The following is a 27,380-nucleotide window of genomic DNA, read 5'->3' on the forward strand; positions in this document are numbered from 1 at the left end:
GCCTCTGCCACTAACATCCTTCCCCTGCATCCCATCCTAGGGGCACAGCGTCCCCCCCTCAGACCATGAGGTGCCTACAAACACAGTCACGACCATGCTCATTCACTGGGGGAGGTGGGCGCTGTGAGCAGGGCTGTCCTCTCCTCAAGGGCAGGGTGGGACCAGCCCTCAGAGGCCTCCATGCGCCACACTGCACACTCTCAGAGCTGGGAGTGTGTGGTCCTCATTCTTGCTGCTGCTTCAGAGCACGAGAAAGGCAGAGGGAGGGTGACAAACCTGGCCTATCTTGTTCCAGCTACATCTGGGAGAGAAAGGGCCTTCCAGGGCAGCGTCGTCTATCCCACTGTGACATGGGGATGAGGTTTGTCCCACCTCTGGACTCGCCTCCTCATTCTGACATGTGAGTTTGTCCCTGACACTTCCTGAGCCTGAGGGAAATTTCAGCTTCTGAGCACACATCCCCTACCAGCTGCACAATGTCCAGGTGGAGAGAGAGTAGGATAGAACTGAGCAAGATCCTGAGAAGGGGGAGGTCTTTAGGTTTAGTTCACTGTGACATGTTCTAAATGCTGTTGCTTGTTTCTGTCATGCTGGTATCAGGGAAACTGAAGGTGCAGTTAGGGAATTGGGGTGAGGCTGAGTACGCATGCTGGGGTCAACCTCCCTCCATGGCCCCATCCCATCTGGAAGTCAAAGCAGGCACTGGAAGAGCGGACCCTGATCCCTTCCATCCCCCTCAGGTACAGACAGGCTACTACCCCTGCTCATGGGAAAAAACCATTTATTTTCTGAAAGAAAATTTCTGGTAGGAAGAAGCCTTTAGCACACAGAAGATGTGCTAACATGACAGAAAAATGTATTTATCTGCACGGTATGCATTTTTTTCTTGTAGAAGAGTTTTCCTCTCTGAAATGCTGTGAAAAGCATGTTCCACTTCACCAGAAGAGGTGTATTTCTGAAGGAGACCGTGCCTTAGACAGCGGAGGGAATGGCCTGGGACCCTTGTCACTCTTGATCCATGTTGGCAGGCTCTGCCTGGAGGGGAACCTGACTCTCTGGGTGAGAAGGCCCACTTGCTGTTCCTGGGACTTGTCCACTTACTCTTATTTGGAGAGCTATGGCCCATCGGGGCAGCTTGGTGATAAGGGGGTGTATCTCTCCGCATTCTCCTTTGTTCTTGGTAGGAGAGGATTCTATGGTGGCAGTAATGTGGACCTAATGGGTCCTGTAATTCTGCTTTGTACCAATTTAACTCCGAGGCATGAGGTCCATAGTGAAGCACCATCTTCTTTAGGATCTGTCCAACAGCTGTCATGAGAATCTGAGCCTCAATAGCACTGCTGTCCATGGTCAATTTGCTTTTGATTGATTCTGGGCTCTGGACAGTAGCTGTTTCAGGCTTGCCTTTTTGCAGGGGCTCTTCTGGTTCTTTGTATTTATTGGGGAAAATCCACTGCAGAAAGAGCTTAATCCTTTTTTTGAAGTGGCTTTCTGAGGGAACCTGTCCCTTCTTTAGGATTAAATGTCGAAACTTGCTTCTTAGGGATTCTGTTGATTCTTTTGTCTGGCCAGGTTGGCTCATCCCTTGGGGTTGGTAAGCCCTCTGTTCTGCCAGTCCTTTTTTAATCTGTCTTAATTTGGGCCTTGTATATTTCTCTCTCCCATCTTTGGGGACAGACTTCTTGCCCTGCCTCTTATATTTGAGCTGTCGCCTTATGCCCACCTTCTGCCCCTGGCTGCTCCCTTCACTTGGTGTAGAATCATAGAATTTTTGGGAATTGGATGTGTCTCCACGGGATAACATCTGAGAATAGGACAGAGATTCCTGAGAAGCCAAGATGTTTGCGACAAGAAACATATTCGAGTGACAGTCTTTGAGGAGCGTATCAGTGGCACAGTCTTGAAGAAGTACACCAGTTTCACAGTCTTGAAGGAGCACACTGGTGACTCGGCCTTGAGCCTGATGCTGCTGGTCAGTGAACCCTTGGAATTCAAGCTTATGAAACTGTGTCTCAAAGAGTAGATCTGTATTTGAGGCAACAGATTTTGTATCCAGTGAGGGGCTTTTATTGGACCCTGGAGATCGTGATCTCCTGAAATCCATATTAATCGGTAGGGATTTGACCTGCTGACTAGGTTCCCTGGTGCCTTTCCCAGCAGAGTCTCCCTCCACAACCTCTTGGGCCCCGGAAGATGGGGAACATTCATCAAGGTCCACAACTATCACATTAGAGCAAGATTCTGGGGAGGCCTGCCCCCCAGTTCCCTTCTGTGGCTCATTCCAGGCCATTGCTGGACTTGGACTTGTCTCCAGGCTGCCTTGCTCAGTCTCCCGAACAGACTCACTGTGCCACATTCTGCCCACAGACTTGTATGTGGGGGCCTGAGAAGATGGCTTGTCTTCCTGTCCAGTCAGAGGGACATCTGAGGGCTTATGGGTGTCATCAGGTGTGGGTCCTCCCAGATCCCCCCGGGTTTCTTCAGTCGCCTCTGAGGGGACAGGGAGGGGACTCTCCAGTGGGGCAACTGCCTCTGTTGTTATCAGTTTCTCCCCTGCATGGGGCTGGGGAGGTTTTCCCAAGCCCTGGGCTAATAGGGCTGTTGAACGGTCCCCAAACTCACAGGTTTCCTTCAATGTGGGCCCTCGAGCCTTTTTCAACTTCAAGCAAAATATGAACTTGAGGACCTTGAAGAGTAGGCTCCACCTGTGCCTCACCCGAAACCTTGTTATAGCTGCTTCCAGCTCTTGCTCGGTATACGGACTGAGGACAAGAGACTCATGGGAGGTGATCGTGGAGGCTTTCCCATCCTGAGAGGACTGTGGATTTTCTGTCTTCATGGGAGCATTTGTCTCTCCCAGAATGTCTAAAACAAGGCTGTCAGCAAGCCTCGAATGATAGACATTCACAGGGATTTCACTTTCATGGATTTGCTCTGCCTTCCTCTCTATAAGGACTCTTGAGACTTCTGGATGCTTCTTGTCTGGGCTCAACTCGCTTTCTGACTCAGGTTTTGCTCTTGGATCCTCCACTGGAGGGTTGGCTGAGAACATGTGCAGATCTTTTAGGATCCTCCCCATATTCTGCCCCACATCATGGCACAAGTGTGTCCCTGGTAGGATTTGTGCTGGGAACTTGGACCTCATCTTCTGTGCATCCTGGCTGCTTTGGCCTAGGCCTGCAGAGGATCCGAAGGGCTCCTCCCTGCCCTGTGCCTGACTAGGCTTTGGGTATTGATCCTGAGGCTGCATCAGTTTCTGAGATACTTGGATTCTGCAGGGCAGGCCCCCCTGTTGCTGCATGAACCTTTCGGAAATGTGGTGCTCCAGTTTCTCCCGAACCTCAGGGCTGATCAAATACTCAGGAAGGATGGAGACAGCACTGTGGGTCTGGGACGACCTGTGGGCCTGGGAAGGCCTGGTCTCCTGGGGGAGGTTGGGAGTGACCTGGCTAAAGACTTGCTGACAATTTTTAACCAAAGAGGGTAGAGTTATCCCTCTTTCTAGTTGTTTTTTCCAAAAGTGACATTCGAGGTTTTCAATTGCTTTTGAACTGAAAGATGGTGCGTTATTTTGGACTGTAGGGCAAGATGTTTCAAAGGAGCCAATCCGGTATTGAGAAGATGATGACTGGACTAGGAGAGAGGGTAATAGATGGACAGTGGTTTTTAACTGAGCCTGAGGTCGTGGATGATATCGGGGTATGATTGGAGTCAAGGATTGGGGTTGGGCCTGGATCTCCACGTGAGCCCAAGGAGGTTGTTGAAACTGGGGCATGGTTGGAGTTGAGGGTTGTTGGTTATCCTGGATCTCCATGGAAACCTCAGATGGTGGTGGACATTGAGGCATGGTTGCAGTCCATGGTACCAGTCGGGCCTGGGTCTCCATGTGAACCCAAACAGGTGGTTGAAACTGGGGCATATTTGGAGTCCAAGGTAGGGGTTGGTTCTGAGTCTCCATGTGAGCTCGAGATTGTGGTGGTTGACACTGGGACCTGGATGGAGTCTGGAGTAGGGTTGGAACCTGGGTCTCCATGTGAGCCCGCGGTGGTGGTTGAAAATGAGGCATGGTTTGAGCCAAGGGTTGAGATCGGACCTGGGTCTCCACGTGAGCTCGAGGCGGTGGTTGACGTTGGGGCGTGGTTGGAGTCCAGGGTTGGGGGCGGGCCTGGTTCTCCATGTGAGTCTGAGGTGGTGGCTGAAAGTGAGGTATGGTTGGAGCCAAGAATTGCGGTCGGGCCTGGGACTCCATGTGAGCCCGAGCTGCTTGTTGCGAGTGTGGCATGGTTGAAGCCAAGCTTTTGGAGCTGGGCTGGGTCTCCATGGAAACATCAGATGATGGTTGACATTGGGGCATGGTTGGAGTCAAGGCTAGGGGTCGGGCATGTGTCTCCATGCGAGCCCGAGGTGGTGTTTGAGAATGAAGCATGGTTGAAGCCAAGATTTTGGAGCTGGGCTGGGTCTCCATGGAAGCCTCAGATGATGGTTGACATTGGGGCATCATTGAAGTCAAAGGGAGGGGTTGGGCCTGCATCTCCATGTGACCCAGAGGTGATGGCTGCAACTGGGGCATGGTTGGAGTCAAGGATTGAGGTTGAGCCTGGGCTACAGTGTGGGTCAAGTGCTTGGCCAATGACAGTGGTGAAGTTACTTTAGGTGGAATTTGGAATGGTTTGGCTTTAGAGCAATGATTAAATAAGACAGGGCATAACTCTAGAGCTGACCCAGGTACTGTGACAGCAGCTACGAGAGACTCACTGTGCAGAAAGGGGAGACCCCAGAAGAGCTGGCTGCTTGTCTTCAGTAGATGGTCCCCCAAAGAGTCAGGATATCGGGGCTTCTCGGCACCAAAGAGCTGTTCAAGTTTGCCTTTTATGTGCCAGAAGTGTTGGTGACCCAAGCTGTCCTGTTTGTGACTCAGTGATTCGATCCTCTTCCCCAAAGAATTCAGGTGGTAGCCTGTCTCCTCCTCTTCTTTCTCCTTCGAAAACTTCAGTACCACTCTCTTGGTGATTAGTATCTCCAGCAGCTCCTTGACATCAGGGTTGACAAAAGCGAGGCTACCAGCCTCTACCTGCCTGTTTCTGGGATTTCCCCAGAATGAGGCCTCTGGTGGGTAGAGGGGAAGTCTTTCTTTCTGAGACTCTAAGTGTGTCGAGGTGGAGAAGCTCCAGGCTTTGTCTGCTTCCTGCCACCAGGCCAGGGCTGATCCAGGACTGTTTGAATGGACAAGCCCAGAGTTGGCTGGTCTCCAAGGGGAGTGTGGAGATGACCTGTGTCGGATGGTGCCCAGTGTGAGTGCCGTGGAGTCACCCTGAGTGGGACTCATCATGGAGCCTGATGGTGGTGGGGCAGAGCAGGGTGCTGGAGGTAGAGAGCAGGCTCTCGCATGAGGGGGGCTTGGTGGGAAAGGGGAAGGAGCCAGTGGCCAGGGTGAGAGGCTGTCCAGGGGAAATAAAGGCTCTGGTGTTGGAGAGGCACTCAGGGATGACTCTGAGTAAGTGGAAACTGAGCCTGGAGAAATGGTAGAAGCCCAAGGTAGAGGCTGCTTGGTCAGAGGAGCTGGGAAAGTGGTGGGAGCTGCCTCTTCCCTGCATGGTTGGTGGGCTCCAGCAGGCACTGCTTTGCAAATCTCACCAGGTGAATCTTGACATGAGACCTGATGAAAGCTGCCCTTGCCAGGGAACCTCCCCAGATGTCTGTAGGAGACATGAAGAACAAGCTTCAGCCAGGAGCCAGGAGGACCAGACAGGCCAGGCAGGGGTGGACATCTGCACCCCATAGCCCTGCAAGGCCCCAGTGCTGACTTCACAGTACTCCTGCTGCTCCTCACCCCAGGATGTTAGCCATACCCCGGCCCCGGGACTCCTCCTCCCAGCTCAGCCCCAGGCTGCCAGTATCCCTGGGTTCACACCATAGGCTCTAGGAGGAAGAATCACCTAGAAAGAAAGGGTAGATTCTCTACCTTTGCAGAAGTGAAGTCAGGTCCCACACCTCTTCCAGTGCGTCCAAGCAATCTCTGCAAGCTGGAAATCAGCAGACTGGGTCATGGTGGTGAAGATAGGAGCCTAGGGGTCTTATAGGAAGTTGAGTGCACTCTCTTTATGGGGACACCATTGGCATAGTGGAGCCCAAGCACCAGTGTCCAACACCACATGATCCCTGAGTGTGATGGTGAAGCTCGTGAAATGGTTTATCACTTAAAACTTTTTCCATATCCTTTACTCCTTGCTGCCCTCACAACCTACCTGTAGGCGAAATGTGCAGGCATCACTTTGCAGTTGAATGTGAGCCAAGTTAAACCATGTGTCCTACGTTTCCTGGAAGGCTCACTTCCCAGTCCAGGTGCTATTAGTCCAATGCACCCCACATTCCCTTTTGGTACAGAGTCTTTTCCAGGCCCCTCATAGCTTCACTCTACACATTGGTTCTGGGAAGTATCTGGATTCTTCTCTACTTCCCACAAGCCTCCCTGGGGGTTCTGTTTCTCAAGGGAGGAGTCCTGCCACTGGCCCCCCTCAGAATCCGTTCAACTGAGCCCCATGGCCAAAGAGATAGAGACTAGCACTTTAGGCCCTCATAGCTGGATGTCAGGACTCACCTTTCAAAGCTTTATTTCTCTTGCTGATCCTGCCTCTTCGCCTTCGTTCCATTCGAAGCTGAGAGAGAGAGAAAATGAGGACTTAAGACACAAATCTCAGTCCCCTCTCGCTAGACAAGCATCAGCCACTAGTGTCCATACATAATATGACTATCTACATTTCAGTGACAGAGCTCTGTGATTTTTCTTTCCTTTCACTCATTCTTAAAGTGGATAAAATATTTTCTGTTTTCCTTCTTTGAAGAACAAAAGATGACTTTCAATGTGAGATGCACTCTGTACTTCTTTCGTCACTGTTCCTCTGCTCAAGAAATTCACAGATTCTCAGACTGTGGGTGAATCTGAGTTCCATCAGGTAGATTTCTGCTTCCTGATACCAGCCCTGTCCCCCAGCCCCTGTTCTGAGGCTCTCAGGCTCTCAGCACTGCCAGCAGATCAGTCCTGAGACGCTGTTCATAGCTGCTGAACTAGGGCTCAGAGTCCTGCGCTCTGGCTGAGGTTGAACTAAGTATCCAGTCCTCAGCTTTTGTCGCTTTGTTTGGACATGCCCTGGAGCCCCTACCACACCTGGACAACTGATCTGAGATCTTTGGGTAGAAATCCTAGTGTTCACTCTATCTTCTGCCCAGCGTGGTTTGTGCCTAAAGGCATAATGTTCTATTCTTCCTTGAAAATAGATGTCCTGTTCTTTCCCACCTTAAGAATCTCTGGTTGATTTCACACCAGTCAGAATGGCTGCTATCCAAAAGTCTACAAGCAATAAATGCTGGAGAGGGTGTGGAGAAAAGGGAACCCTCTTACACTGTTGGTGGGAATGCAAACTAGTACAGCCACTATGGAGAACAGTGTGGAGATTCCTTAAAAAACTGGGAATAGAACTGCCATATGACCCAGCAATCCCACTGCTGGGCATATACACCGAGGAAACCAGAATTGAAAGAGACGCGTGTACCCCAATGTTCATCGCAGCACTGTTTACAATAGCCAGGACATGGAAGCAACCTAGATGTCCATCAGCAGACGAATGGATAAGGAAGCTGTGGTACATATACACAATGGAATATTACTCAGCCATTAAAAAGAATACATTTGAATCGGTTCTACTGAGATGAATGAAACTGGAGCCCATTATACAGAGTGAAGTAAGTCAGAAAGAAAAACAACAATACAGTATACTAATGCATATATATGGAATTTGAAAGATGGTAACGATAACCCTATATGCGAGACAGAATAAGAGACACAGATGCACGGAACAATTTTATGGACTCTGAGGCAGAAGGTGAGGGTGGGACGTTCTGGGAGAATAGCATTGAAACATGTATATTATCATATGTGAAACAGAACACCATTCCATGTTCGATGCATGTGACAAGGGCTCAGGGCCGGGGCAATGGGATGATCCAGAAGGATGGGATGGGGAGGGAGGTGGGTGGGGGGTCCAGGAAGGGGAACACATGTAAACCCATGGCTGATTCATGTCAATGTATGGCAAAAACTATTACAATATTGTAAAGTAATTAGCCCCCAACTAAAATAAATAAATTTATAAAAAAAAAAAAAAAAGAATCTCTGGTTGATTTAGAAAAGTAGAAATAATAATAAAAAAGATTCTATATGCTTGTGAGTCTGGATCAAGGGTTCCTTACCTTCCTGATGTTTCCATGTTTCCTAGGCGGAGGAAAGAATGGGTTATTCTCGAAGTAGGGAAGGATCAGGAAAAAAAGCCCCAGTCCACACAGAAAGGCGAGGATGGTATCGATCGCCCAGAAAGGGGAGCTGGAGTTCAGCCAGCTATCAAAAATGCTTTTCAGAGAAAAGAGAGGATTCTCCTTCATCTGAATCATACTGTTACCCTCAGGCAACTGAGCACAGGGTGTGCACTTGGGGACTAAAGTACTATGCTCACATCATAGAGATGTGGTCTGGTCACAAAGGGCCTTTGGGGTAAAAGGGAGTAGCAGAGGAGGAGGATAGACTATAGCCCCTCCCTAACCATCTGGCCCCACAGCTTCATTCATTTCCCTTCCTCTGAGCCTTCCCCTCCTACCTTCTCATCCTGTTAGGGACATTAGTCAAGTGTTGCTTCTTTCCACCTAGAGCTCAGAGAATTCCTCATGCCTTTGATATCATTGCTTGAGTCCCATCAATACTTTAAAAAAACTGGAGTTCTCCCTGTTCAGTTCAGTTCAGTTGCTCAGTCGTGTCCGACTCTTGCGACCCCATGAATCGCAGCACGCCAGGCCTCCCTGTCCATCACCAACTCCCCGAGTTTACCCAAACCCATGTCCATCGAGTCGGTGATGCCATCCAGCCATCTCATCCTCTGTCGTCCTCTTCTCCTCCTGCCCCCAATCCTTCCCAGCATCAGGGTCTTTTCCAATGAGTCAACTCTTTGCATGAGGTGGTCAAAGTATTGGAGTTTCAGCTTCAACATCAGTCCTTCCAATGAACACCCAGGACTGATCTCCTTTAGGATGGAATGGTTGGATCTTCTTGCAGTCCAAGGGACTCTCAAGAGTCTTCTCCAACACCACAGTTCAAAAGCGTCAATTCTTTGGCACTCAGCTTTCTTTATAGTCCAACTCTCACGTCCATACATGACCACTGGAAGAACCATAGGCTTGACTAGATGGACATTTGTTGGCAAAGTAATGTCTCTGCTTTTTATTTATGTATTTTTTAAATTTTTTAAAATTATTTTATTTTCTATTTTTTATCTTTACAATATTGTATTTGTTCTGCCATACACTGACGTGAATCCACCATGGGTATACATGTTTTCCCCTTCCAGAATCCCCCTTCCACCTCCCTCCCCATCCCATCCCTGCGGGCCTTCCCGGTGCACCAGCCCCGAGCACCCTGTATCATGCATTGAACCTGGACTCGCGATTCGTTTCACATATTTTAATTTACATGCTTCCATGTCATTCTCCCATATCGTCCTGCCCTTGCCCTCTCCCATACAGTCCATAATACTGTTCTATTTTTCTGTGACTCTTTTGATGTCTCTCATACAGGGTTATCTTCACCAATTGACTAAATACCATACATGTGTGTTAGTATACTGTATTGGTGTTTTTCTTTCTGGCTTACTTCACTCTATATAATAGGCTCCAGTTTCATCCACCTCATTAGAACTGATTCAAATGTATTCTTTTTAATGGCTGAGTTGTCTCTGCTTTTTAATATGCTGTCTAGGTTGGTCATAACCTTCCTTCCAAGGAGTAAGCATTTTTTAATTTCATGGCTGCAGTCACCATCTGCAGTGATTTTGGAGCCCAGGAAAATAAAGTCAGCCATTGTTGCCACTGTTTCCCCATCTATTTCCCATGAAGCGATGGGTCCAGATGCCATGATCTCTGATTTCTGAATGTTGAGCTTTAAGCCAACTTTTTCACTTTCCTCTTTCACTTTCATCGAGAGACTCTTTAGTTCTTCCTCACTTTCTGCCATAAGAGTGGTGTCATCTGCATATCTGAGGTTATTGATATTTCTCCTGGCAATCTTGATTCCAGCTTGTGCTTCCTCAGTTACATGTATTTTTAAAAATTAGAGACACCTGTTCCCCAATGTTCATTGCACTGTTTACAATAGCTAGGGCTTGGAAGCAACCTAGATGTCCATTGGCAGATGAATGGATAAGCAAGCTGTGGTACATATACACAATGGAATATTACTCAGCTATTAAAAAGAATGCATTTGAATTAGTGCTAATGAGGTGGATGAAACTGGAGTCGATTATACAGAGTGAAGTAAGTCAGAAATAAAAACACCAATGCAGTATATTAACACATATATATGGAATTTAGAAAGATGGTAATGATGACCCTATATGCAAGACAGCAAAAGAGACACAGATGTAAAGAACAGACTTTTGGACTCTGTGGGAAAAGGTGAGGGTGGGATAATTTGAGAGAATAGCATTGAAAAATGTATATTACCATATGTGAAATAGATCGCCAGTCCAGGTTCAATGCATGAGACAGGGCACTCAGGGCCGGTGCACTGGGACGACCCTGAGGGATGGGATGGGGAGGGAGGTGGGAGGAGGGTTCTGGATGGGGGGCGCATATGTACCCATGGCTGATTCATGTCAATGTATGGCAAAAACCACTACAATATTGTAAAGTCAGCAGCTTCCAATGAAAATAAATTAATTTACAAAAAAAATTATTGTTTTAACAATAGGTGAGGCATGGAAAAAACCTAAGTGTCCACTGATGGATGAATGGATAAAGAAGTTATGGCATATATATTAAACAAAATATTATTCAGCCATAAAAAAATGAGGAAAGCCTACTATTTGTGACAGTGTGGATAGAATTTGAAGACATTATGCTAAGTGAAATAAATCAGATAGAGACGGCAAAGACTATACAATCTCACCTTTTTGTGAGATCTAAAAGAAATATGAACAAAAACACCCAAACTCATAGAAAAAGAGATCTGACTCATGGTTAGCAACGGTGGAGTTTCGAGGGGGAAGCAATTGTAGAAAGGTAGTGAAAAGGTACGAGCTTTCAGTTATAAGATAAACAAGTACTAGAGATGTAACATACAACATGATGACTATAGCTCACCCTGCTGTATGATACATAAGAAACTTCTTAAGATGGTAGACCCTAAGAATTCTTATCACTAGGAGAAGCTCTTTTTCTCAATTCTTTTCTTTTTATTGTATGTGAGAATGGAAGTCAGTTGAACCAATTGCAGTAGTCATTTCACAACATACGTAAATAAAGTCATCATTCTGTATGCCTTAAACATATACAGTGATGTATATTAATTATTTTTCAATAAAACAGGAAATTAAAAGAAAAATCTGACACAATTGCAGACTTCCGACTTACAGAACCGAGATTACAAATGGATGTTTTTATAAGCCACTATGCTGTTCTCAGTTGCTAAGTTGTGTCAGACTCTTTGCGACCCTATGGACTGTAGACTGCCAGGCTCCTCTGTCCATGGGATTTTCCAGGCAAGAATACTGGAGTGGGTTGCCATTTCCTCCGCCAGGGGATCTTCCCAACTCAGGGATCAAACCCATGTCTCCTGCGTTGGCAGGCAGATTCTTTACCACTGAGCTACCTGGGAAGCCATAAGCCCCTATATATTTGTTGTAATTCCTTACAACAGCAATAGAAAAATACCTTATTTTAAGTAAAAATGAGAAGGCACGGGGGTAATGAGCAGGGAACTGGCATGACTCCTGCTTTAAAGCAAATACTCAGACAGCTATATGGAGAGTAACATAGAGCATATGAGGTGGGAGCTGAGATCAGTCTGGAGGTCTAGGGAAGAAGGACCAGGGGGTAGTAGTGGGAAACCTACCAGGTGCCAGGCCCAGCCAGGGGCATGGCCTGGGAAGTTAAAACAAGAAAGACAGGGTCCCTGTTCTCAAGGAGGAACTAGTCTGTGTGTGTGTGTGTGTGTGTGTGTGTGTGTGTGTGCGCACACACATGTGTGTGTCTGTGTGTGAACTGTGGTATACATTTGTTGTGTGTGTGTGTGTGTATGCATGTGAAGTTTGGTATACATGTGTTATGTGTGTGTGGTGTGAGAATTCTGGGGACCTAGTTGTTTGTCTTTGATTATTGAGTGTTAACTGATACACTAATAGGCAAGGAACAGGGATACTGGAACAACCCCTCCAATGAAGCAGCGTCTATTCAAAATGCCTGTAGCACCTCTGTAGAGAAATACCATACCAAATTACGACCCTACAAATAATTACAAATAAATATTCTTTCCCTCCCGAATTTGGCATCATAAGCATTTCACCAAGTCGTAAACTCTCCTTTCTTTAGTGAGGACTCTTCGCTCATAAGTTTTGGTCTATTTTTCTCCTCTTTCAATCTTAAGAAATACAATTTTTCCCTGTTACTCAGCTTGCCGAATAAGCCTACAAATTAGATAGATGACCTGAGCCGGGAGAAACCCAAAGTGAGCTCCGGAGAGTGAAACCCTCTAAAGTTGTAATCATTCTAAACTGATCGGGCAGACTCAGAGGTCAGAGGTCATATGTGAGTTTTCTTTCCACTTTTCCCAAGCGCCTCCTGTGGCACTGGGAAATCAGAGAGTTTGTCAGTGACCTGGAAGGAGCTGGGCCCAATCTTGACCTTTGAGTTGCATCAAGTCATCTCAGATCTATGGTTGATTTAAATCTTGGAATCAAGAACCAGAAAGACTTCAAGAACTGATTCTTGATTCCAAAGTCAAAGATTCCCAGACTTCAGAGCTTTACACTTAGGGAACACCAAAGCTTTAGAATCATACACTTTCAGAACTAGAACTAGAGTGGTCCAGCCCTCTGGAAATGAAGTATAGTGGGACCCCTCAGGTGGAGACACACCTCCCTTCTTTGCTCCTCTGTCCTTCTCCCCTTCCTCCTCCTCCCCATTCTCATCGCCCTCAACTCCCCCATACTTCCTCACTTTCCTCGTTGAGCATCCCCCAGCCAGTTATCCAGCAGGATGAGTTACTGGGGAGCTTCATGCCAGGGACTGGAAGGCAGGCAGGGATGATGTAGGGGGTGAAGTTCACAGGAAAGAGCAGCTGCAACATGGCAATATCACTCCCGAAGGGATGTAACTTCTCGAAGTCTGGGTGTGTGATAATCCGGCTCACGGATACCACCCGGGTCTGAGGGGTGTGCTGGTACAGCCTGGTGCTTCCTGACAGAACCCGGTAATTCCCCGGGGCTTTGGATTCCCTGGAGAAGGAAAGGCGCTCTGTCACCATCATCTCCAAGTGGGGACTAGCTCCTTCCCTGCATCCTCATCTAACTGCCCACACCCCTCTGGACCCCTCCACCCCACATGACACCAGACAGCCTTTGTCTCCCCATTTCTAATGTTCAGGAGCCCTTCTTTCTTGAGGCTAATTGATACCCTACTTACAGTTTCAGACATATGGCTGGCTTCTCCATGACACACTAGAATTGCAGAAGCACTGCCTTGTTCTGGAAAGGTCCTCGGTGGGGTCATCAAATGAAGGCCTTTTGATTGTACACAGCAGGCATTCTGGCTCAGTCCCAGCTCTAACATTACCCTTCCTGAGACTCCATACAACCTACCTTCTGGCCCCATACTCTTGCTAACCATCCCTTTTCTTTAAACTTATCCATGCCCAAGGCCTGCTTCTCCACTTAGTTCCAAGGACAAAAGATTTGTTAAATCAATGAGCAAATGGGTGCAGGAAACGGAACCTTGCCTGGTTCCTCCACCACAGGTGCTGAAACTTCCCACCTCCTTGACTGTCTTCATGGCTCATCTACTTGGAGACCCTCTCTCATGTTCCCCTCACCCAACACTTCCCCTCCAGCAAGCCCTCCCTCTCCACAGCCCTTCTCCTGAACCCCCCACCCCATTTGCTCTGCCCTTCTCATCCATGCTGGGCTTTCTCTTCCGACAGGATGGAGACATGGTGAGGTGGGATTTGCCATCCCTGATGCCACCAAGGGGCTTGCACGGAGCATGGCACAGAGTGGGCGCCAATAGACTCTGAGCTCTCAAAGCTCCAGTGCCCACACATGTGCTATGATGCCTGAACTCCCTGGTGACCCCTCATCTGTTCAGAAGCCTGGCACTGAGCCAGCCCCACAGGGCAAGGTAAATTGGACTCCTGAGCGGCCTTGTCACGCTCCCAGGGAGCCCACCTCCTCCTTATGCAGCCTGGCACCACGGCTGCCTGCATGCACGCCAGTGACCATGACTCCTCCCGTGCACACAGTTTCTCAGGACTAATAAGAAGAATCGCCCAGCTGCTGGTCACACATGAGGTCCCAGGCCCCTGCCGAGAGTTTGACACCTGGAAATAAGGGGACACTGAGAAGAAGCTGTGATCTGAGATGGGTCCACACCACAGGGCAGTGAGGATGGACACTGTCAGTCTCCTGAGGCACACCTGTGTTGCGGAACAGATACAGGGGCCAAGGGCGGAGCATGAGGAGGATCTGGGCAGGTGAGCGGGGAGGACAGTCCAGGTGGAGGGTACACAGGCCAAAGGCTGGAGTGAAACACCTCTGAAGGCCACACAGTGCCCAGAGGAAAGCCCAGAGGAGCTAACGTGGGACAACCATCATTCCTTTTCTCGTCTTCCCCTGCATCGCCCTCCCCTGCCAGAGCCTGTGCTGGCAGCCTAGGAAGGAGACTCACTTGACAAAGCAGTGGGCGGTGGTAAGGAGCCAGCTGGAGTTAATGAGGACAGCTCCACAGACGTGCGAGCCCTGGGACTGCAGGCTGGCCTGCCACGGCCATTGGCCAGCCTCCACGTCCCGTCCACTGTAGATCCTCCCCATCACCTTGGATTTCCCACACACTGTGGAAACTCCTCTGCCACCTACAATAGAGACACTGTTGGCGCCCCAAAAGTCACAACCAGGAAGGCCTCCCCGCTTCATAGATGGGAAACCAAGGCCAGGCGTCCAGTGGCCTAGCCAAAATGACAGGACTCTGCCTTCACTGGCCGCCACTGAGGAATGGAGAGCAGAGCACAACAGAGAAAGCCCTGTGGGGATGAGGACCCAGGGGTCTGGTGGGGTGGGGCAAGGAGGGACCAGCTCACAGGAGCATCTCCAGGCAGATGGACATCCTTGAGCAACGCTGCCAAGGGCTGGCTGCACACATCACAGACCTTATTTCTGTCAACTAGCTGCCTCAATGCCTTGTCTTGTAGATCAAAGAACTAAAGGTCTCAGAAGTTGCCAACATTACTTTCTCAAGATCATGGCTTGTAAGGGCCTGTGCTCCCTCCACTTTACCCCATGTCTTAGGGAGGGAGATTTGCAGGCTGATGTCTGTTGTGCTGTGTGATCTGGGGCAAGTCACACCCTTCTTTGACTCTGCAGGAGTCTCCATTTCTAAAAGAAGGAATGGGTTAATGAGGACAGCCCTGGTTCTAGGACTCACACCTGGGAGGGCAGGGGTTGCCCAGGCCCTCTGAGACCGGGCATCCTGGTCTAGGGCCTGGGCTCCCAGGGCCTCAGTGAGCGGAATGAGACCCCTGATCCCTGGACTCAGGCCCATTCACTCAGTAGTCCTAGTGCTTCCCTCCACCCAGCCTCCAACCTCAGGGCCAGACCCTGTTAGTCCCCACTCCCAGAGACCCACAAAGGGCCTGGGTCTTTTCCCACCCAGAGGCCTCAGAGTGGAGGGCCTGAGCCACCTGTGTGGAGGGGATCTCTGGGCTGCCTGGTTGGAAGGAAGGGCAAAGAAACGATGAGACTTACTGGCTCAGGACACCCAGGCCCTGGTCACAGCCGGCCACCCTCAGGCCCTGTAGCCTAGGGGATCTTGGCCCGAATGGAGGCCCCAACGAACCCGTAGCTTCCGGGGCCAACCGCTGCGCTCGCCAAGTCCGAACGCCGCCCCTCAACGCTCGCCCTTCGTCTGCAGTTGGGCCAGGGGCGGCCGTGGCTGGGGACCCTCGCAGCTCCGGGGCGGCCACGTTCAGCAGCAGCAGCCACAGAAGAGACGCAGACTTGCCAAGCACTTGGGTGAGTCCCGCCTCCCTGCCCATTGCCAGGGTTACTGAACCCACCCTGACCCCACCCTGCTCTGGCCCCGCCCCAGACCAACCCCAATCCCACCCTGATCTTCTTAATAACTTGATAAACAACTCTACTTCAACATAATTTTTAAACCATGAAGTTCATTTATACAAAGGACAAGTCAATGATTTTCACTAAATGTTTTAAAAACTTATTGATTTATACTTAAATAAACCTTTTATTTTAGAATAGTTTTAGATGTATGGAAAAACTGCGATGATAATACAAGGAGTTCCAATATTCCCCCTCACCCTGTTTCCCCTAATGATAAGATCTTTGTATTACTCTGGCACATTTGTCACAACTACTGAGCCAATACTGATACATTAATATTAACCTAAGTCCATTCTTTCTTTATTTTTTTTCAATCTTTTAAGTTTAAGGTGCATAGCATAGTGACTTGGAGAAGGAAATGGCAACCCACTCCAGTATTCTTGCCTGGAGAATCCCAGGGACAGAGGAGCCTGGTGGGCTGCTGTCTATGGGGTCTCACAGAGTCAGACATGACTGAAGTGACTTAGCAGCAGCAGCGGCATAGGTACAAAATTTAAGAAATAGGAAAAAAAAATGTGTTTCCCAGTGATGACAAGTCAGGAATTACTCTAACAAGTTTCCTGTATAATATAGAGCAGTGTTAATTATATTCATCATGTTGTGTATTACATTCCTAGTATTTATCTTATAACTGGAAGTTTGCTTCTTTGACTATAGCTATAATTCCTACCTCCCCATTCTTGGCTTCTCGTAACCACAAATTTGACATCTCTTTTTCTGTGAATTTGCTTGTTTTTGAAGTATAATTGACCTACAATGCTGTTAGTTGCTGGTACACAACATAGTGATTGGATATTTCTACGCATTTCAAAATAATAGGTATAGTTACGATATGTCACATATTCCCCACAGTGTAAATTGCTTACCCATTTCATACTCATTTATTGGCAATTGGAACTTCAAAAAAATACGTTTATTTATTTATTCTTTTTGGCTGTGCTGGGTCTTTGTTTCTCCACAAGGGATTTGTCTAGTTGTGGAGAGCAGGGGGTACTCTTTGTTGGGGTGGGCAGGCTTCTCATTGTGGTGGCTTCTCTTGTGGAGCACATTTTCTAGGGCGTAGAAGCTTCAGTAATTGAGGCGCACTGTCTTAGTTGCCCCATAGCATGTGTTATCTTCCTAGACCAGGGAGCGAACACATGTCTGCTGCATTGGCAGGCAGATTCTTAATCACTGGCCACCACGGAACTCTGGGAACTGGAACTTTGTACCTCTTAATCTCCCTCAGCTTTTGCTTTCTTCCTCCCATCCCTCTCCCTTCTGGTAAGCACGTGTTTGTGTCTACAACTCTGTTTATGTTTTGTTATGTTTGTTCATTTATCTTTTAGATTCCACAAGAAGTGTAATCATACAGTACTTGTCTTTGTCTGACTTATATCACTTAGCATAATAGTTTCTTGGCTTCCCAGGTGACACTAGTGGTGAAGAACCCACCTGCCAATGCAGGAGACACAAAAGAAGCAAGTTCTAACTTTGGGTAGTGACGATCCCCTGGAGGAGGGCATGGCAATTTACCCCCAGCTGCCCCAGCCCAGTGTTCTTGCCTTGAGAATCCCATGGACAGAGGAGGCTGATATGCTTTGGCACTCAGCTTTCTTTATAGTCCAACTCTCACATCCATACATGACTACTGGAAAAAGCATAGCTTTGACTAGATGGACCTTTGTTGACAAAGCAATGTATCTGCTTTTGAATGTGCTGTCTAGACTGGTCATAGCTTTTCTTCCAAGGAGCAAGTGTCTTTTAATTTCATGGCTGCAGTCACCATCTGCAGTGATTTTGGAGCCCCAAATAAATAAAATCTCTCACTGTTTCCATTGTTTCCCCATCTATTTGCCATGAAGCAATGGGACTGGATGCCATGACTTTAGTTTTCTGAATGTTGAGTTTTAGCCAGCTCTTTCACTCTCCTCTTTCACTTTCATCAAGAGGCTCTTTAGTTCTTCACTTTCTGCCATAAGGGTGGTGTCATCTGCATATCTGAGGTTATTGATATTTCCCTTGGCAATCTTGATTCCGGCTTGTGCTTCATCCAGCCCGGCATTTCGCATGATGTACACTGCATATAAGTTAAATAAGCAATATATGTGGACGGACCCTCATCATTCTGAATCATTGCATTGTTCCTACCAGGTGGGTCAAAGAATTCCCATCAAGGTTGGGGATTCTCAGCAGAAATCATGTGTATGGATAGAGGAGTGTGTGCACCTTAGGCTAGTGGGCACTCCTTCAGCATTTGTGTGGTCCTAGCATTTGGGCCCCTGGAAGGGTGGGTCTGGTGGACAGATGGCATGCAGAGGAGAACGTTTAGAGGTGTGTTGTTGGTGTAGCAGGCAGCAGTCAAAAGTCATGGTGCTTCCTGGATAAGAGGTCAGATAACCAAGTGCTCTCTCAGGAAAAAGCCCTGAGAGTCGGTTGGACAGCTCCAGGTTTTGCTGGCTATTCTATGGCACAGCTGATGGGCAAGGACAACTCCACATTGGGTCCAGGTGGTGAAAGTCTACACAGTCTTGTGTTCCCGAACCCAACTGCCCCAGGAGACGTGGGGGCTATTGAGTATCAATCTGGTCAGCTGTATCGCTAGGTCTCAACAAACCAGTGTATGTGTGCTCAGTCATGTCTGACTCTTTGAGACCTCATGGACTGCAGCCTGCCAGGCTCCTCTGTCCACGGGATTTCCCAGGCAAGAATACTGGAGTGCATTTCCATTTCCTCCTTCAGGGGATCTTCCTCACCCAGGGACCGAACTCAGGGATCCAGGGATCAATCTGCACGGCAGGTGGATTTTTTCTGGTAAGGTACCAGGAAAGGCCCTCAACTAGCCTAGCTCCATGGAAACCTAACTTCTCAGGACCTCTGGGGATCAGTGAACTGACAAGGACGAAGGTGGGTGTTTTGCAGAAAGTTTTCACTTTCGTCTCAGGTTCAAAGAATTTGTTAACAAAATAAGCCACTTGTTATACACGAAGAAACAATAACAAAATTTATTAGAGAATTATCTAGCTTTCTTTCAATATACTAATGTTACAAGAAAAGAGAAATAGAAACAGCAGAGGATATATCACCAAACTGGATTTTGACCAACATCCAGAATTAAACAGTACTGGGAAGTCCCTTGACATAGCACATCTGGAGTCCCCGTTAGGAAAAGTTCCCAGGCAATGCATCTGCTCCGAGTGAGACTTCAAAGATTGCACTTTGGGATTCCAGTTTATAATCCCAGGATGCAAACTGATACCGTCATCAATCTGTGAGCAATTGCAGCTAAATTTCATGTTAATGCTATTTGTTTGTCGTGTAAAACTTGGAATATTGTTAGGCCTGGGGCTTGGTTGACCTGTGTCCCTCGGGGGCTCAACAACTTCAAGACTTGTCTCCTATCTTGTCTATGGTTCTGCAATGCTTGCACTCACAATAGACAATCAGGGCACTCACAGTCAGGGCAGTGTCCAGGCAAGTTAGAAGCAAGGTCAGAGGCCTGATCTGCTTTGTCTCTGAAGCCTGAACAAGACTATTTATTTAATTTCCCTAGTAGTGAGGAGGCTTTGTCCCTGAGAGAGAGCATTGAGGACTAAGAATTGGGGAGCCTGGGGAGTCCCACTCTGAGGAAATACGGCTCTGATGTTCCCAAATCCTTTAGACATGTTCTTTGTTCTTTTGTGAAGGCTTAGGATTCTTCTAGCAGAGGGAAGCTCATCTCAGTTTCATGTTTCTTTGATAGGATGAAATGACCCCTCCCCCCTTTTTTTAACTATTCAACAGGAAGCTGCCACACCATCAGATGGAGCCATGTGATCAGTGTGGACACCAGCTGACCCAACAGCTACCTTCTGCCTCCCCTGGATTCACCCAAGAATTTCTGAACCATCTTAACGGTGAGTCTTCTGGCCTTTTCTCCCTCACTGTGAATCCTCCTGCTAACAAAACATGCTGTGAAAATTAAGAAAAGCAAACCTTCATAATTGGAGCCTGGAAGGTCTACAGAGGGAGCTCTCAGGCCCTGTCATTCATCCTTAATTACTGCAACAGGAAGAAGGCATTTACAGATCCCAACAGGAAGAAATATACCTTGTATTCGCAAACAAGTGCAGCCACATTACCACTCAAGGAGGAGGGAGGGAAGACTTCCCTTTTGGCCAGCAACAAACCCAGCTAATAGAAAATTCTGCAGTTTAGCAAATGAGAAGCCATTGTCACCTGAATGCTTCCTTTCCTCCACTGAAGTTACACTTGTTCCCGTGCTGATGACTTACCTCCTTGTCCTGCCCTCCTTACCTGAGAAGCCCTCCATGATGTGTAACTCCTTGAAGTATCTCCCTGTCTTCTGAATGAAATGCTGCCTGGTTTCATGAATCATTTACTAGAGTCAATTTATTTTAAATTTGAAGTAAATCTTCAAATTTACTTAGTCAACTTTTGTTTTTTAATGTACTGGTGGCAGCGGTGGGATCTCAAGGGAATTTCTGATGACATTTGGAGACAAGGAGAAACAACTGTGGTGCCCACACATCCTCTGAGTTCACTGTCTTTCTTGCCATTCGTGGAGGTTGTTAGTAAGCTCCTCTTGGTTTGGGTTCCATTCTCTTTGTATTTGTGCCCCTAATCTAGTTGGCTTTCTTTTCAGGGTAGATAGGCTCGGCTGGCAGATCATTCTGCCTGAGGCCAAACCTGTAGCTTATTAAATCAAATTTCCAGTGCACAGTAACATTTCTTGGTGGTTGCCAATCTATTTTTGAGTGGTAAACCCTAGCCCCTAATTTTGTTTGCTAGATTCCAAGTTGGGAACTGCTGACGATGCAGTCTCTATTTCCCCGTGTGTTTGGAATCTGTATCAGCCCAGATTCTGTGCTCAGAACTGTCGGTGGCAGCTATAGTTCCCCATTTTGATGGAGTCATTTTGTAGTCCCGTTTCTAGAGATTTGCTGGTTCTATCCTTTTACCTGATACAAGGTTCTCCGAGAATTGGTGGTTGTGCAGCCAGGACTCATTTTGGCCAGGTCATAGTAGCATCTCTCATGTAGTGCTGATACATTATGGCGCAGGTTTGTTTGTCTTGTTTTTGGGTGACAAACGCTAGCTAAGGAAATGGGAGCCTTACTCCACTGAGCATGCCACCTTTTGGCACACCTGCTTATTTTATATTTTATATGTAAGAACTGTAGACCTCGAGGCTATAGATATTTAGAAAGATGGCAAAATTTTACTAATACTGATCTAGAATGATAGTAGTCATTGTGGGGAGTGTTCCAGTTAGACAAGATTGTTCATTTAAGGAAAACCCTAGAGAGCATAGAATCCCAAATTGGACAAGGTAAATGAGATGCCTACTTTAATTGATATGTTAAAGCTTATAGAAGGTTTCAAGATTCCAAAATAGCTTCATTTAAGGACTCAGTACAAAAAGCTAATGAATGCATTGAAACATATGCATTATCATATGTAAAATAGTTAGCTAGTGAGAAGTTGCTATATAACACAGGGAGTTCAACCTGGTGCTCTTTGTCAACCTAGAGAAGTGGGATGAGTTGGGGAGGGAGGGAGGTTCAAGAAGGGGTGGAGATATATATATACACACACTCATGGCTGGTTCACATTGTAAAACTGTAGAAACCAACACAAGATTGGAAAGCATTTATTCTCCAATTAAAAATAAGTTTATAAAAAATTAAAGAGACAAAATGTACCTAAAACAAAAGACTATAAAGATTTAAATCCTACTGCCCACCCTACCCTGTCTTTTTTCACCTGAGTATGGGAACCCACTTGAGTGTTCTTGCCTGGAGAATCCCAGGGACGGTGGAGCCTGGTGGGCTACTGTCTAATGGGGTAGCACAGAGTTGGATATGACTGAGGCGACTTAGCAGCAGCAGCAGCAGCAGCATTCATGTTTTACTAATTCTCTGTCTGAACTACTTTTCTAATCTAAAGGGTATGTTTAATAATTATCGTTTAAAATAACTGTACCTGAGGTTGCAGGTGAGCCCCCTCAGGTGTTCGTTACTCCTTGGTCAAAACTGAACTGAGCGCTCTAGTCAAAGAATCCTTTAAACCTAAGAAGGAGCCCCCAAAATTCTTTGAAGAGCTAAGAGTCATTGTCAGGGCCTTGACCCCAAACTGCTAGATCTTTCTCAGCTTGTACACATGTTGGCAGGACCAGGGGAGGCCCCCAAAAGGATGGAGCAAGCAAAACAGCAAAATCCTAGGATAATATTCAGGGGTTGGGAAGAATTCCCTGGAGAAGGGCTTGGCAACCCACTCCAGGATTCGTGCCTGAAGAATCCCAAGAGACAGAGGAGAACCGTACTAAAAAGGTGGTGAGCTGCAGTTCATGGGGGCAAAGAGCTGAACACGACTGAGCGACCTAAGCACAGCACAGCAACCTTAAAAGGCTTGCAAAATAACAACTGACTTTTACAAGCCCTCTCTCAAATCTTCCCTGCTCACCATGATCAATGATCGACCTGTTATTCGAGCATACAAACAAAAGAGGGAAGCATCTGTGGCCGTTCGTCAGCTAGTTTGGAAGCTCTCTTTTTACAGCATTTGGGGTTCCGTGTAATAAAAAGGACACTCAGCCAACTTTAGCTGCCCTCTTTGTAAACATATTATCTTCTGAGATTGCTGTTGTTCAGTCACTAAATTCTGTCTAATTCTTTGCGACTTCATGGACTGCAGCACGCCAGGCCTGCCTGTCCTTCACTGTCTCCCTGAGTTTGCTCAAACTCATGTCCATTGAGTCAGTGATGCCATCCAACCATCTCATCCTCTGTTGCCCACGTCTCCTCTTTCCCCCAATCTTTCCTAGCATCAAGGTCTTTTCCAATGAGTTGGCTCTTCAAATTAGGTGGCCAAAGTATTGGAGCTTCAGCACCAATCCTTCCAATGAATATTCAGGGTTGATTTCTTTTAGGATTGACTGGTTTGATCTCCTTGCAGTCCAGGGGACTCTCAAGAGTCTTCTCCAGCACCTCAGTTTAAAACATTAATTCTTTGGCATTCAACCTTCTTTATGGTCCAACTCTCACATCTGCAGAAGACTACTGGAAGAAGTATAGCTTTGACTATAAGGACCTTTGTCAGCAAAATGATGTCTCTGCTTTGTAATACACTCTCTAGATTTGTCATAACTTTTCTTCCAAGGAGCAAGCATCTTTTAATTTCATGGCTTCAGTCACCATTCGCATTGATCTTGGAGCCCAAGAAATGAAATCCGAACCGTATTCACTTTTCCCCCATCTATTTGCCATGAAGTGATAGGACCAGATGACATGATCTTTGTTTTTGAATGTTGAGTTTTAAGCTAGCTTTTCCACTCTCCTCTTTCACTTTCATTAAGAGGAGCTTTAGTTCCTCTTCACTTTCTGCCATTAAAGTGGTGTCGTTTGCATATCTGAGGTTATTGATATTTTCCGAGCAATCTTGATTCCAGCTTTGAGTCATCCAGCCTAACATTTTGTCTGATGTACTTTGCATATAAGTTAAATAAGCAAGGTGACAATATACAGCCTTGACGTACACCTTGCCCAATTTGGAACCAGTCTGTTGTTTCATGTCCAGTTCTAACTCTTGCTTCTTATCTTACATACAGGTTTCTCAGGAAGCAAGTAAGGTGGTCTGGTATTCCCATCTCTTTATGAATTTTCCTCAGTTTGTTGTGATCCACACAGTCAAAGGCTTTAGTGTAGTCAATGAAGCAAAAGTAGATGTTTTTCTGAAATTCTCTTGCTTTTTCGATGATCCAACGGATGTTGGCCATGTGATCTCTGGTTCTTCTGCTTTCTCTAAATCCAGCTTGTACATCTGGAAGTTCTCAGTTCATGGACTGCTGAAGCCTAGCTTGCAGGATTTTGAGCATATTTTGCTGGCATGTGAAATGAGTGCAATTGTACAGTAATTTGAAAAATCTTTGGCATTGCCTTTCTTTGGGATTGGAATGAAGACTGACTTTTTCCAGTCCTGTGGCCACTAGTGCATTTTCCAAATTTGCTGGCATACTGAGTGCAACACTTTAACCGCATCATCTTTTAGGGTTTTAAATCATTCAGCTGAAAATCCATCACCTCCACCTGCTTTATTCATAGTAATTCATCCTGAGGCCCAATTGACTTCACACTCCAGGATGTCTGAATCTAGGTGAGTGACCACACCATCGTGGTTTTCTGGGTCACTGAGAGCTTTTGTGTATAGTTCCCTTCTGTTCACGGGGCTTCTCAAGGCAAGAATACTGGAGTGGGTTGCCATAACTTCCTCCAGGGGATCTTCCCAACCCAGGGATGGAACCCACATCTCTTATGTCTCCTGCATTGGCAGGCAGGTTCTTTACCACTAATGCCACCTGATCGAAATAAATAGGCCATATGAGCCCTCATATCAACCCTGCTTCTCTTTGAGGAAAGATGGTCATCATGCAGATAATTTGACTTAATGATAAATGCATGACAGCTATCATTAAGTCGATTTTAACAAAGCAGGGAAACTAGTTGGGTATGAGCAATGAGAAGTATGTCTGTGATATCAGAAGTCCCCCTTTGGAAAGGGCTGGATATACAATGTGGGATTTTGATGATTGCTGTACACTTGGTGTATGTTAATGCGCACTGATTATTTATGTAAACTTTTTTCGATTCAGATGTGAAGTCCCTTCTGGCCATTTTATTAGACCATGTGTATATATCAAGCATAGATTAAATTATATCTTTTGTAAGATTCCACAGTATTTGAGGCAGTGTATCCTTTTTTAGCCCTATAATGAACATAAAATGGAGCCTTTTGAATTTTGGAAATTGTACATTTTAAAAGAGTTATTTAAACACTGGATCTTCTTAAATAGTTAATCAGTTTAAGCTATGTTACTTAGACATTAAGATTATATCATATGTTGGAAATATGCATAATATCATTTAAGGGCATTACCGCATTTTGAGAAAAAGTAAGTATTTTTTGCAGGGGACCAATAAGGAATAATGCCAGATATAGGATTCATTCGCAAAGCCTACACATAATTTAAGGCTGTTTCATCTGAACATAAAACCCAGGCCTGTCGCAAGCTGTTATGTACAAAATGCTGTGTTAGTTGCACAGCCCCCTGAGAGGTGAGTGAAACTCCACACACCTTGCTGATGGTTTATTTTATTCCTAGAGCCCATTTGCTGCCATCCTTTACCTTGTTTCCAAAGGAAAGAAAGCTGAATCATGAGTTCAGATGATGAAAAGAAAAGAAAAAGAAAAGAAAAAAGTATGATATTGGCACCCTCTGACAGGAAGATGAATAAATGGGACAAATAAGACGCTTTCACTGGAGGTTGGCAGCATTTAACTCATGTTTGGAATTTGTGATTCTCGAAGCCATGGGACAGAGCTCAAGCTAATGAAGATCTGTGGAGGAAAGACTTTGCAGGTCTTCACGTGGAACACTGTGACTCTTCTGTTCAGAGGCAATGGTTACAAAGGACAGAAGGCATGAGCATTTCCCCAAGCAGAGAACACCATTTAGGATAATGCTGACAATGTCTGGATGTCTTCTGGGAGCAGGGGTCAGGGCTGGGCACCATCACTGGTCCTTCTCCTGTGCTGCCAGTTTGGTATCTGACATCAGACCCACCATGAAGGACCTGTCAGTGGGTGGATACTCAGATCCTAAAGAACACCTGTGAGGTGTGTGCTTGGGAGGTCTCACAGAGAGGTCTCTGTGGCATGCTCTGAGCGGTTCTGGGTGAGATTTCTCCGAGTGCGTGTGTGGGAGGTCTCTGTGTGGAGACTCTTAGTGAGGGGACCTCCATTGCTGACTGCTCTGCCCCCTTACAGCAAGAGAAGGGCACAGGGATTTTCCCTTTGTAGTTTCTTGCTGTTCTGTTGGTGTCTCTCTGTGTCGCTTTTCCTCACAGGTGTCTTCAGGGTGAGCTCCCCCTACCCTCAGCACTCACCTCTGGATGCCTCTGAGAGGACCAGGCAGCACCCAGGCTCAGAGTTTCTGCTTGGTGCCTCCCTTTCCTCCGAGCTCTGGAGGCTACTCTGTGCCCTGGGTCCCAGCCGCTCCCTTAGACCCTGTCTGAGCCCGCAATGCTGTGCACACCCTGAGGGATGGGGCCCAGAGGCAAGACCTGGCTCCAGGTAGACCCCTCAGCACAAGCAGACCTGTGCACGGTGCAATGCAGACCTGGACCTGGTCCCGTGTGTGGGGGTCCTAACAGGGCTGGGGGCAGGGCCATTGGAGCTGTCACCTGGATCAGAGGCCCCTCCTGGAGCTGGTCTCTCCACTGCTGTAGTGACTATGACACAGCCCTGAATAGTTCTAGAGAACTGCTCTTGTCTCTGTTGAGAGCCTCCAGGTGCCCTCCCTCCGTCTGGGCTCAGGGAACTAGAGCAGAGCGGAGACTCTGGAGTGAGGCAACCATGAGCCACCAGGCCCCTAACTTCTTTCCTCTGGTCCTGTAGACGGTGGTGGGACACCAATGCTCCTTGGTAAATGCACCGTCTATGGGTGCCTCTGCCACTAACATCCTTCCCCTGCATCCCATCCTAGGGGCACAGCGTCCCCCCCTCAGACCATGAGGTGCCTACAAACACAGTCACGACCATGCTCATTCACTGGGGGAGGTGGGCGCTGTGAGCAGGGCTGTCCTCTCCTCAAGGGCAGGGTGGGACCAGCCCTCAGAGGCCTCCATGCGCCACACTGCACACTCTCAGAGCTGGGAGTGTGTGGTCCTCATTCTTGCTGCTGCTTCAGAGCACGAGAAAGGCAGAGGGAGGGTGACAAACCTGGCCTATCTTGTTCCAGCTACATCTGGGAGAGAAAGGGCCTTCCAGGGCAGCGTCGTCTATCCCACTGTGACATGGGGATGAGGTTTGTCCCACCTCTGGACTCGCCTCCTCATTCTGACATGTGAGTTTGTCCCTGACACTTCCTGAGCCTGAGGGAAATTTCAGCTTCTGAGCACACATCCCCTACCAGCTGCACAATGTCCAGGTGGAGAGAGAGTAGGATAGAACTGAGCAAGATCCTGAGAAGGGGGAGGTCTTTAGGTTTAGTTCACTGTGACATGTTCTAAATGCTGTTGCTTGTTTCTGTCATGCTGGTATCAGGGAAACTGAAGGTGCAGTTAGGGAATTGGGGTGAGGCTGAGTACGCATGCTGGGGTCAACCTCCCTCCATGGCCCCATCCCATCTGGAAGTCA

At 47.2% G+C, this 27,380-nt stretch overlaps 3 protein-coding genes across 10 annotated transcripts in view; 1 reads left to right on the forward strand and 2 right to left on the reverse strand.

Annotated features, from left to right (window-relative positions):
• Window positions 1-764: 764 nt before the first annotated feature.
• Window positions 765-8,529, reverse strand: LOC145514546 (spermatogenesis-associated protein 31A6-like). The gene is made up of 4 exons (XM_081512549.1): window positions 8,248-8,529; window positions 6,599-6,656; window positions 5,963-6,023; window positions 765-5,696 (listed from the first exon to the last, which is right to left on the reverse strand). The coding sequence occupies exons 1-4, from the start codon at window positions 8,443-8,445 to the stop codon at window positions 839-841; spliced, it is 5,175 nt and encodes a 1,724-aa protein (XP_081368675.1). The 5' UTR covers window positions 8,446-8,529; the 3' UTR covers window positions 765-838.
• Window positions 8,530-12,929: 4,400 nt separating this feature from the next.
• On the reverse strand, window positions 12,930-16,078 carry LOC145514578 (putative serine protease 47). The gene is made up of 3 exons (XM_081512672.1): window positions 15,831-16,078; window positions 14,758-14,941; window positions 12,930-13,313 (listed from the first exon to the last, which is right to left on the reverse strand). Exons 2-3 carry the CDS (start codon window positions 14,898-14,900, stop codon window positions 13,013-13,015), a joined length of 444 nt encoding a protein of 147 aa, XP_081368798.1. The 5' UTR covers window positions 14,901-14,941; window positions 15,831-16,078; the 3' UTR covers window positions 12,930-13,012.
• The window catches only part of LOC145514585 (uncharacterized), a 47,396-nt gene continuing 34,030 nt past the window's right edge, over window positions 14,015-27,380 (forward strand). The window contains exons 1-6 of one of the 8 annotated variants that reach the window (XR_014060255.1): window positions 14,015-14,211; window positions 14,333-14,563; window positions 15,997-16,097; window positions 18,927-19,091; window positions 19,968-20,080; window positions 25,345-25,505. Coding sequence is in view for 1 of the 8 variants with exons in the window: in XM_081512683.1 (XP_081368809.1) it covers window positions 14,451-14,563; window positions 15,997-16,097; window positions 19,968-20,020 (267 nt within the window). In the remaining 7 variants the exon portion in view is untranslated. Of the gene's footprint in view, window positions 14,212-14,332; window positions 14,564-15,988; window positions 16,098-18,926; window positions 19,092-19,967; window positions 20,559-25,344; window positions 25,506-26,982; window positions 27,104-27,380 lie in introns of those variants that run through there. The other 7 variants (XM_081512683.1, XR_014060263.1, XR_014060258.1 and 4 more) reach the window with 7 other exon arrangements.

Source organism: Giraffa tippelskirchi, chromosome 1 (genome assembly GCF_054371585.1).
Source record: "Giraffa tippelskirchi isolate mGirTip1 chromosome 1, T2T-mGirTip1v1.2.pri, whole genome shotgun sequence".
In the NCBI taxonomy this organism is placed as follows: domain Eukaryota; kingdom Metazoa; phylum Chordata; class Mammalia; order Artiodactyla; family Giraffidae; genus Giraffa; species Giraffa tippelskirchi.

Bases quoted from the DNA above. Each gene is read 5' to 3' on its own strand.
- LOC145514546 (XM_081512549.1), bottom strand. From the start codon at position 8,445: ATGATTCAGATGAAGGAGAATCCTCTCTTTTCTCTGAAAAGCATTTTT. The intron at 6,657-8,247 runs GTAAGGAACCCT...TCTCTCTCTCAG, and splicing joins AACATGGAAACATCAGGAAG to CTTCGAATGGAACGAAGGCG. The intron at 6,024-6,598 runs GTGAGTCCTGAC...GCTGATTTCCAG, and splicing joins GAGAAATAAAGCTTTGAAAG to CTTGCAGAGATTGCTTGGAC.
- LOC145514578 (XM_081512672.1), bottom strand. From the start codon at position 14,900: ATGGGGAGGATCTACAGTGGACGGGACGTGGAGGCTGGCCAATGGCCG. The intron at 13,314-14,757 runs GTGAGTCTCCTT...TTCCTTCTCCAG, and splicing joins ACCGCCCACTGCTTTGTCAA to GGAATCCAAAGCCCCGGGGA.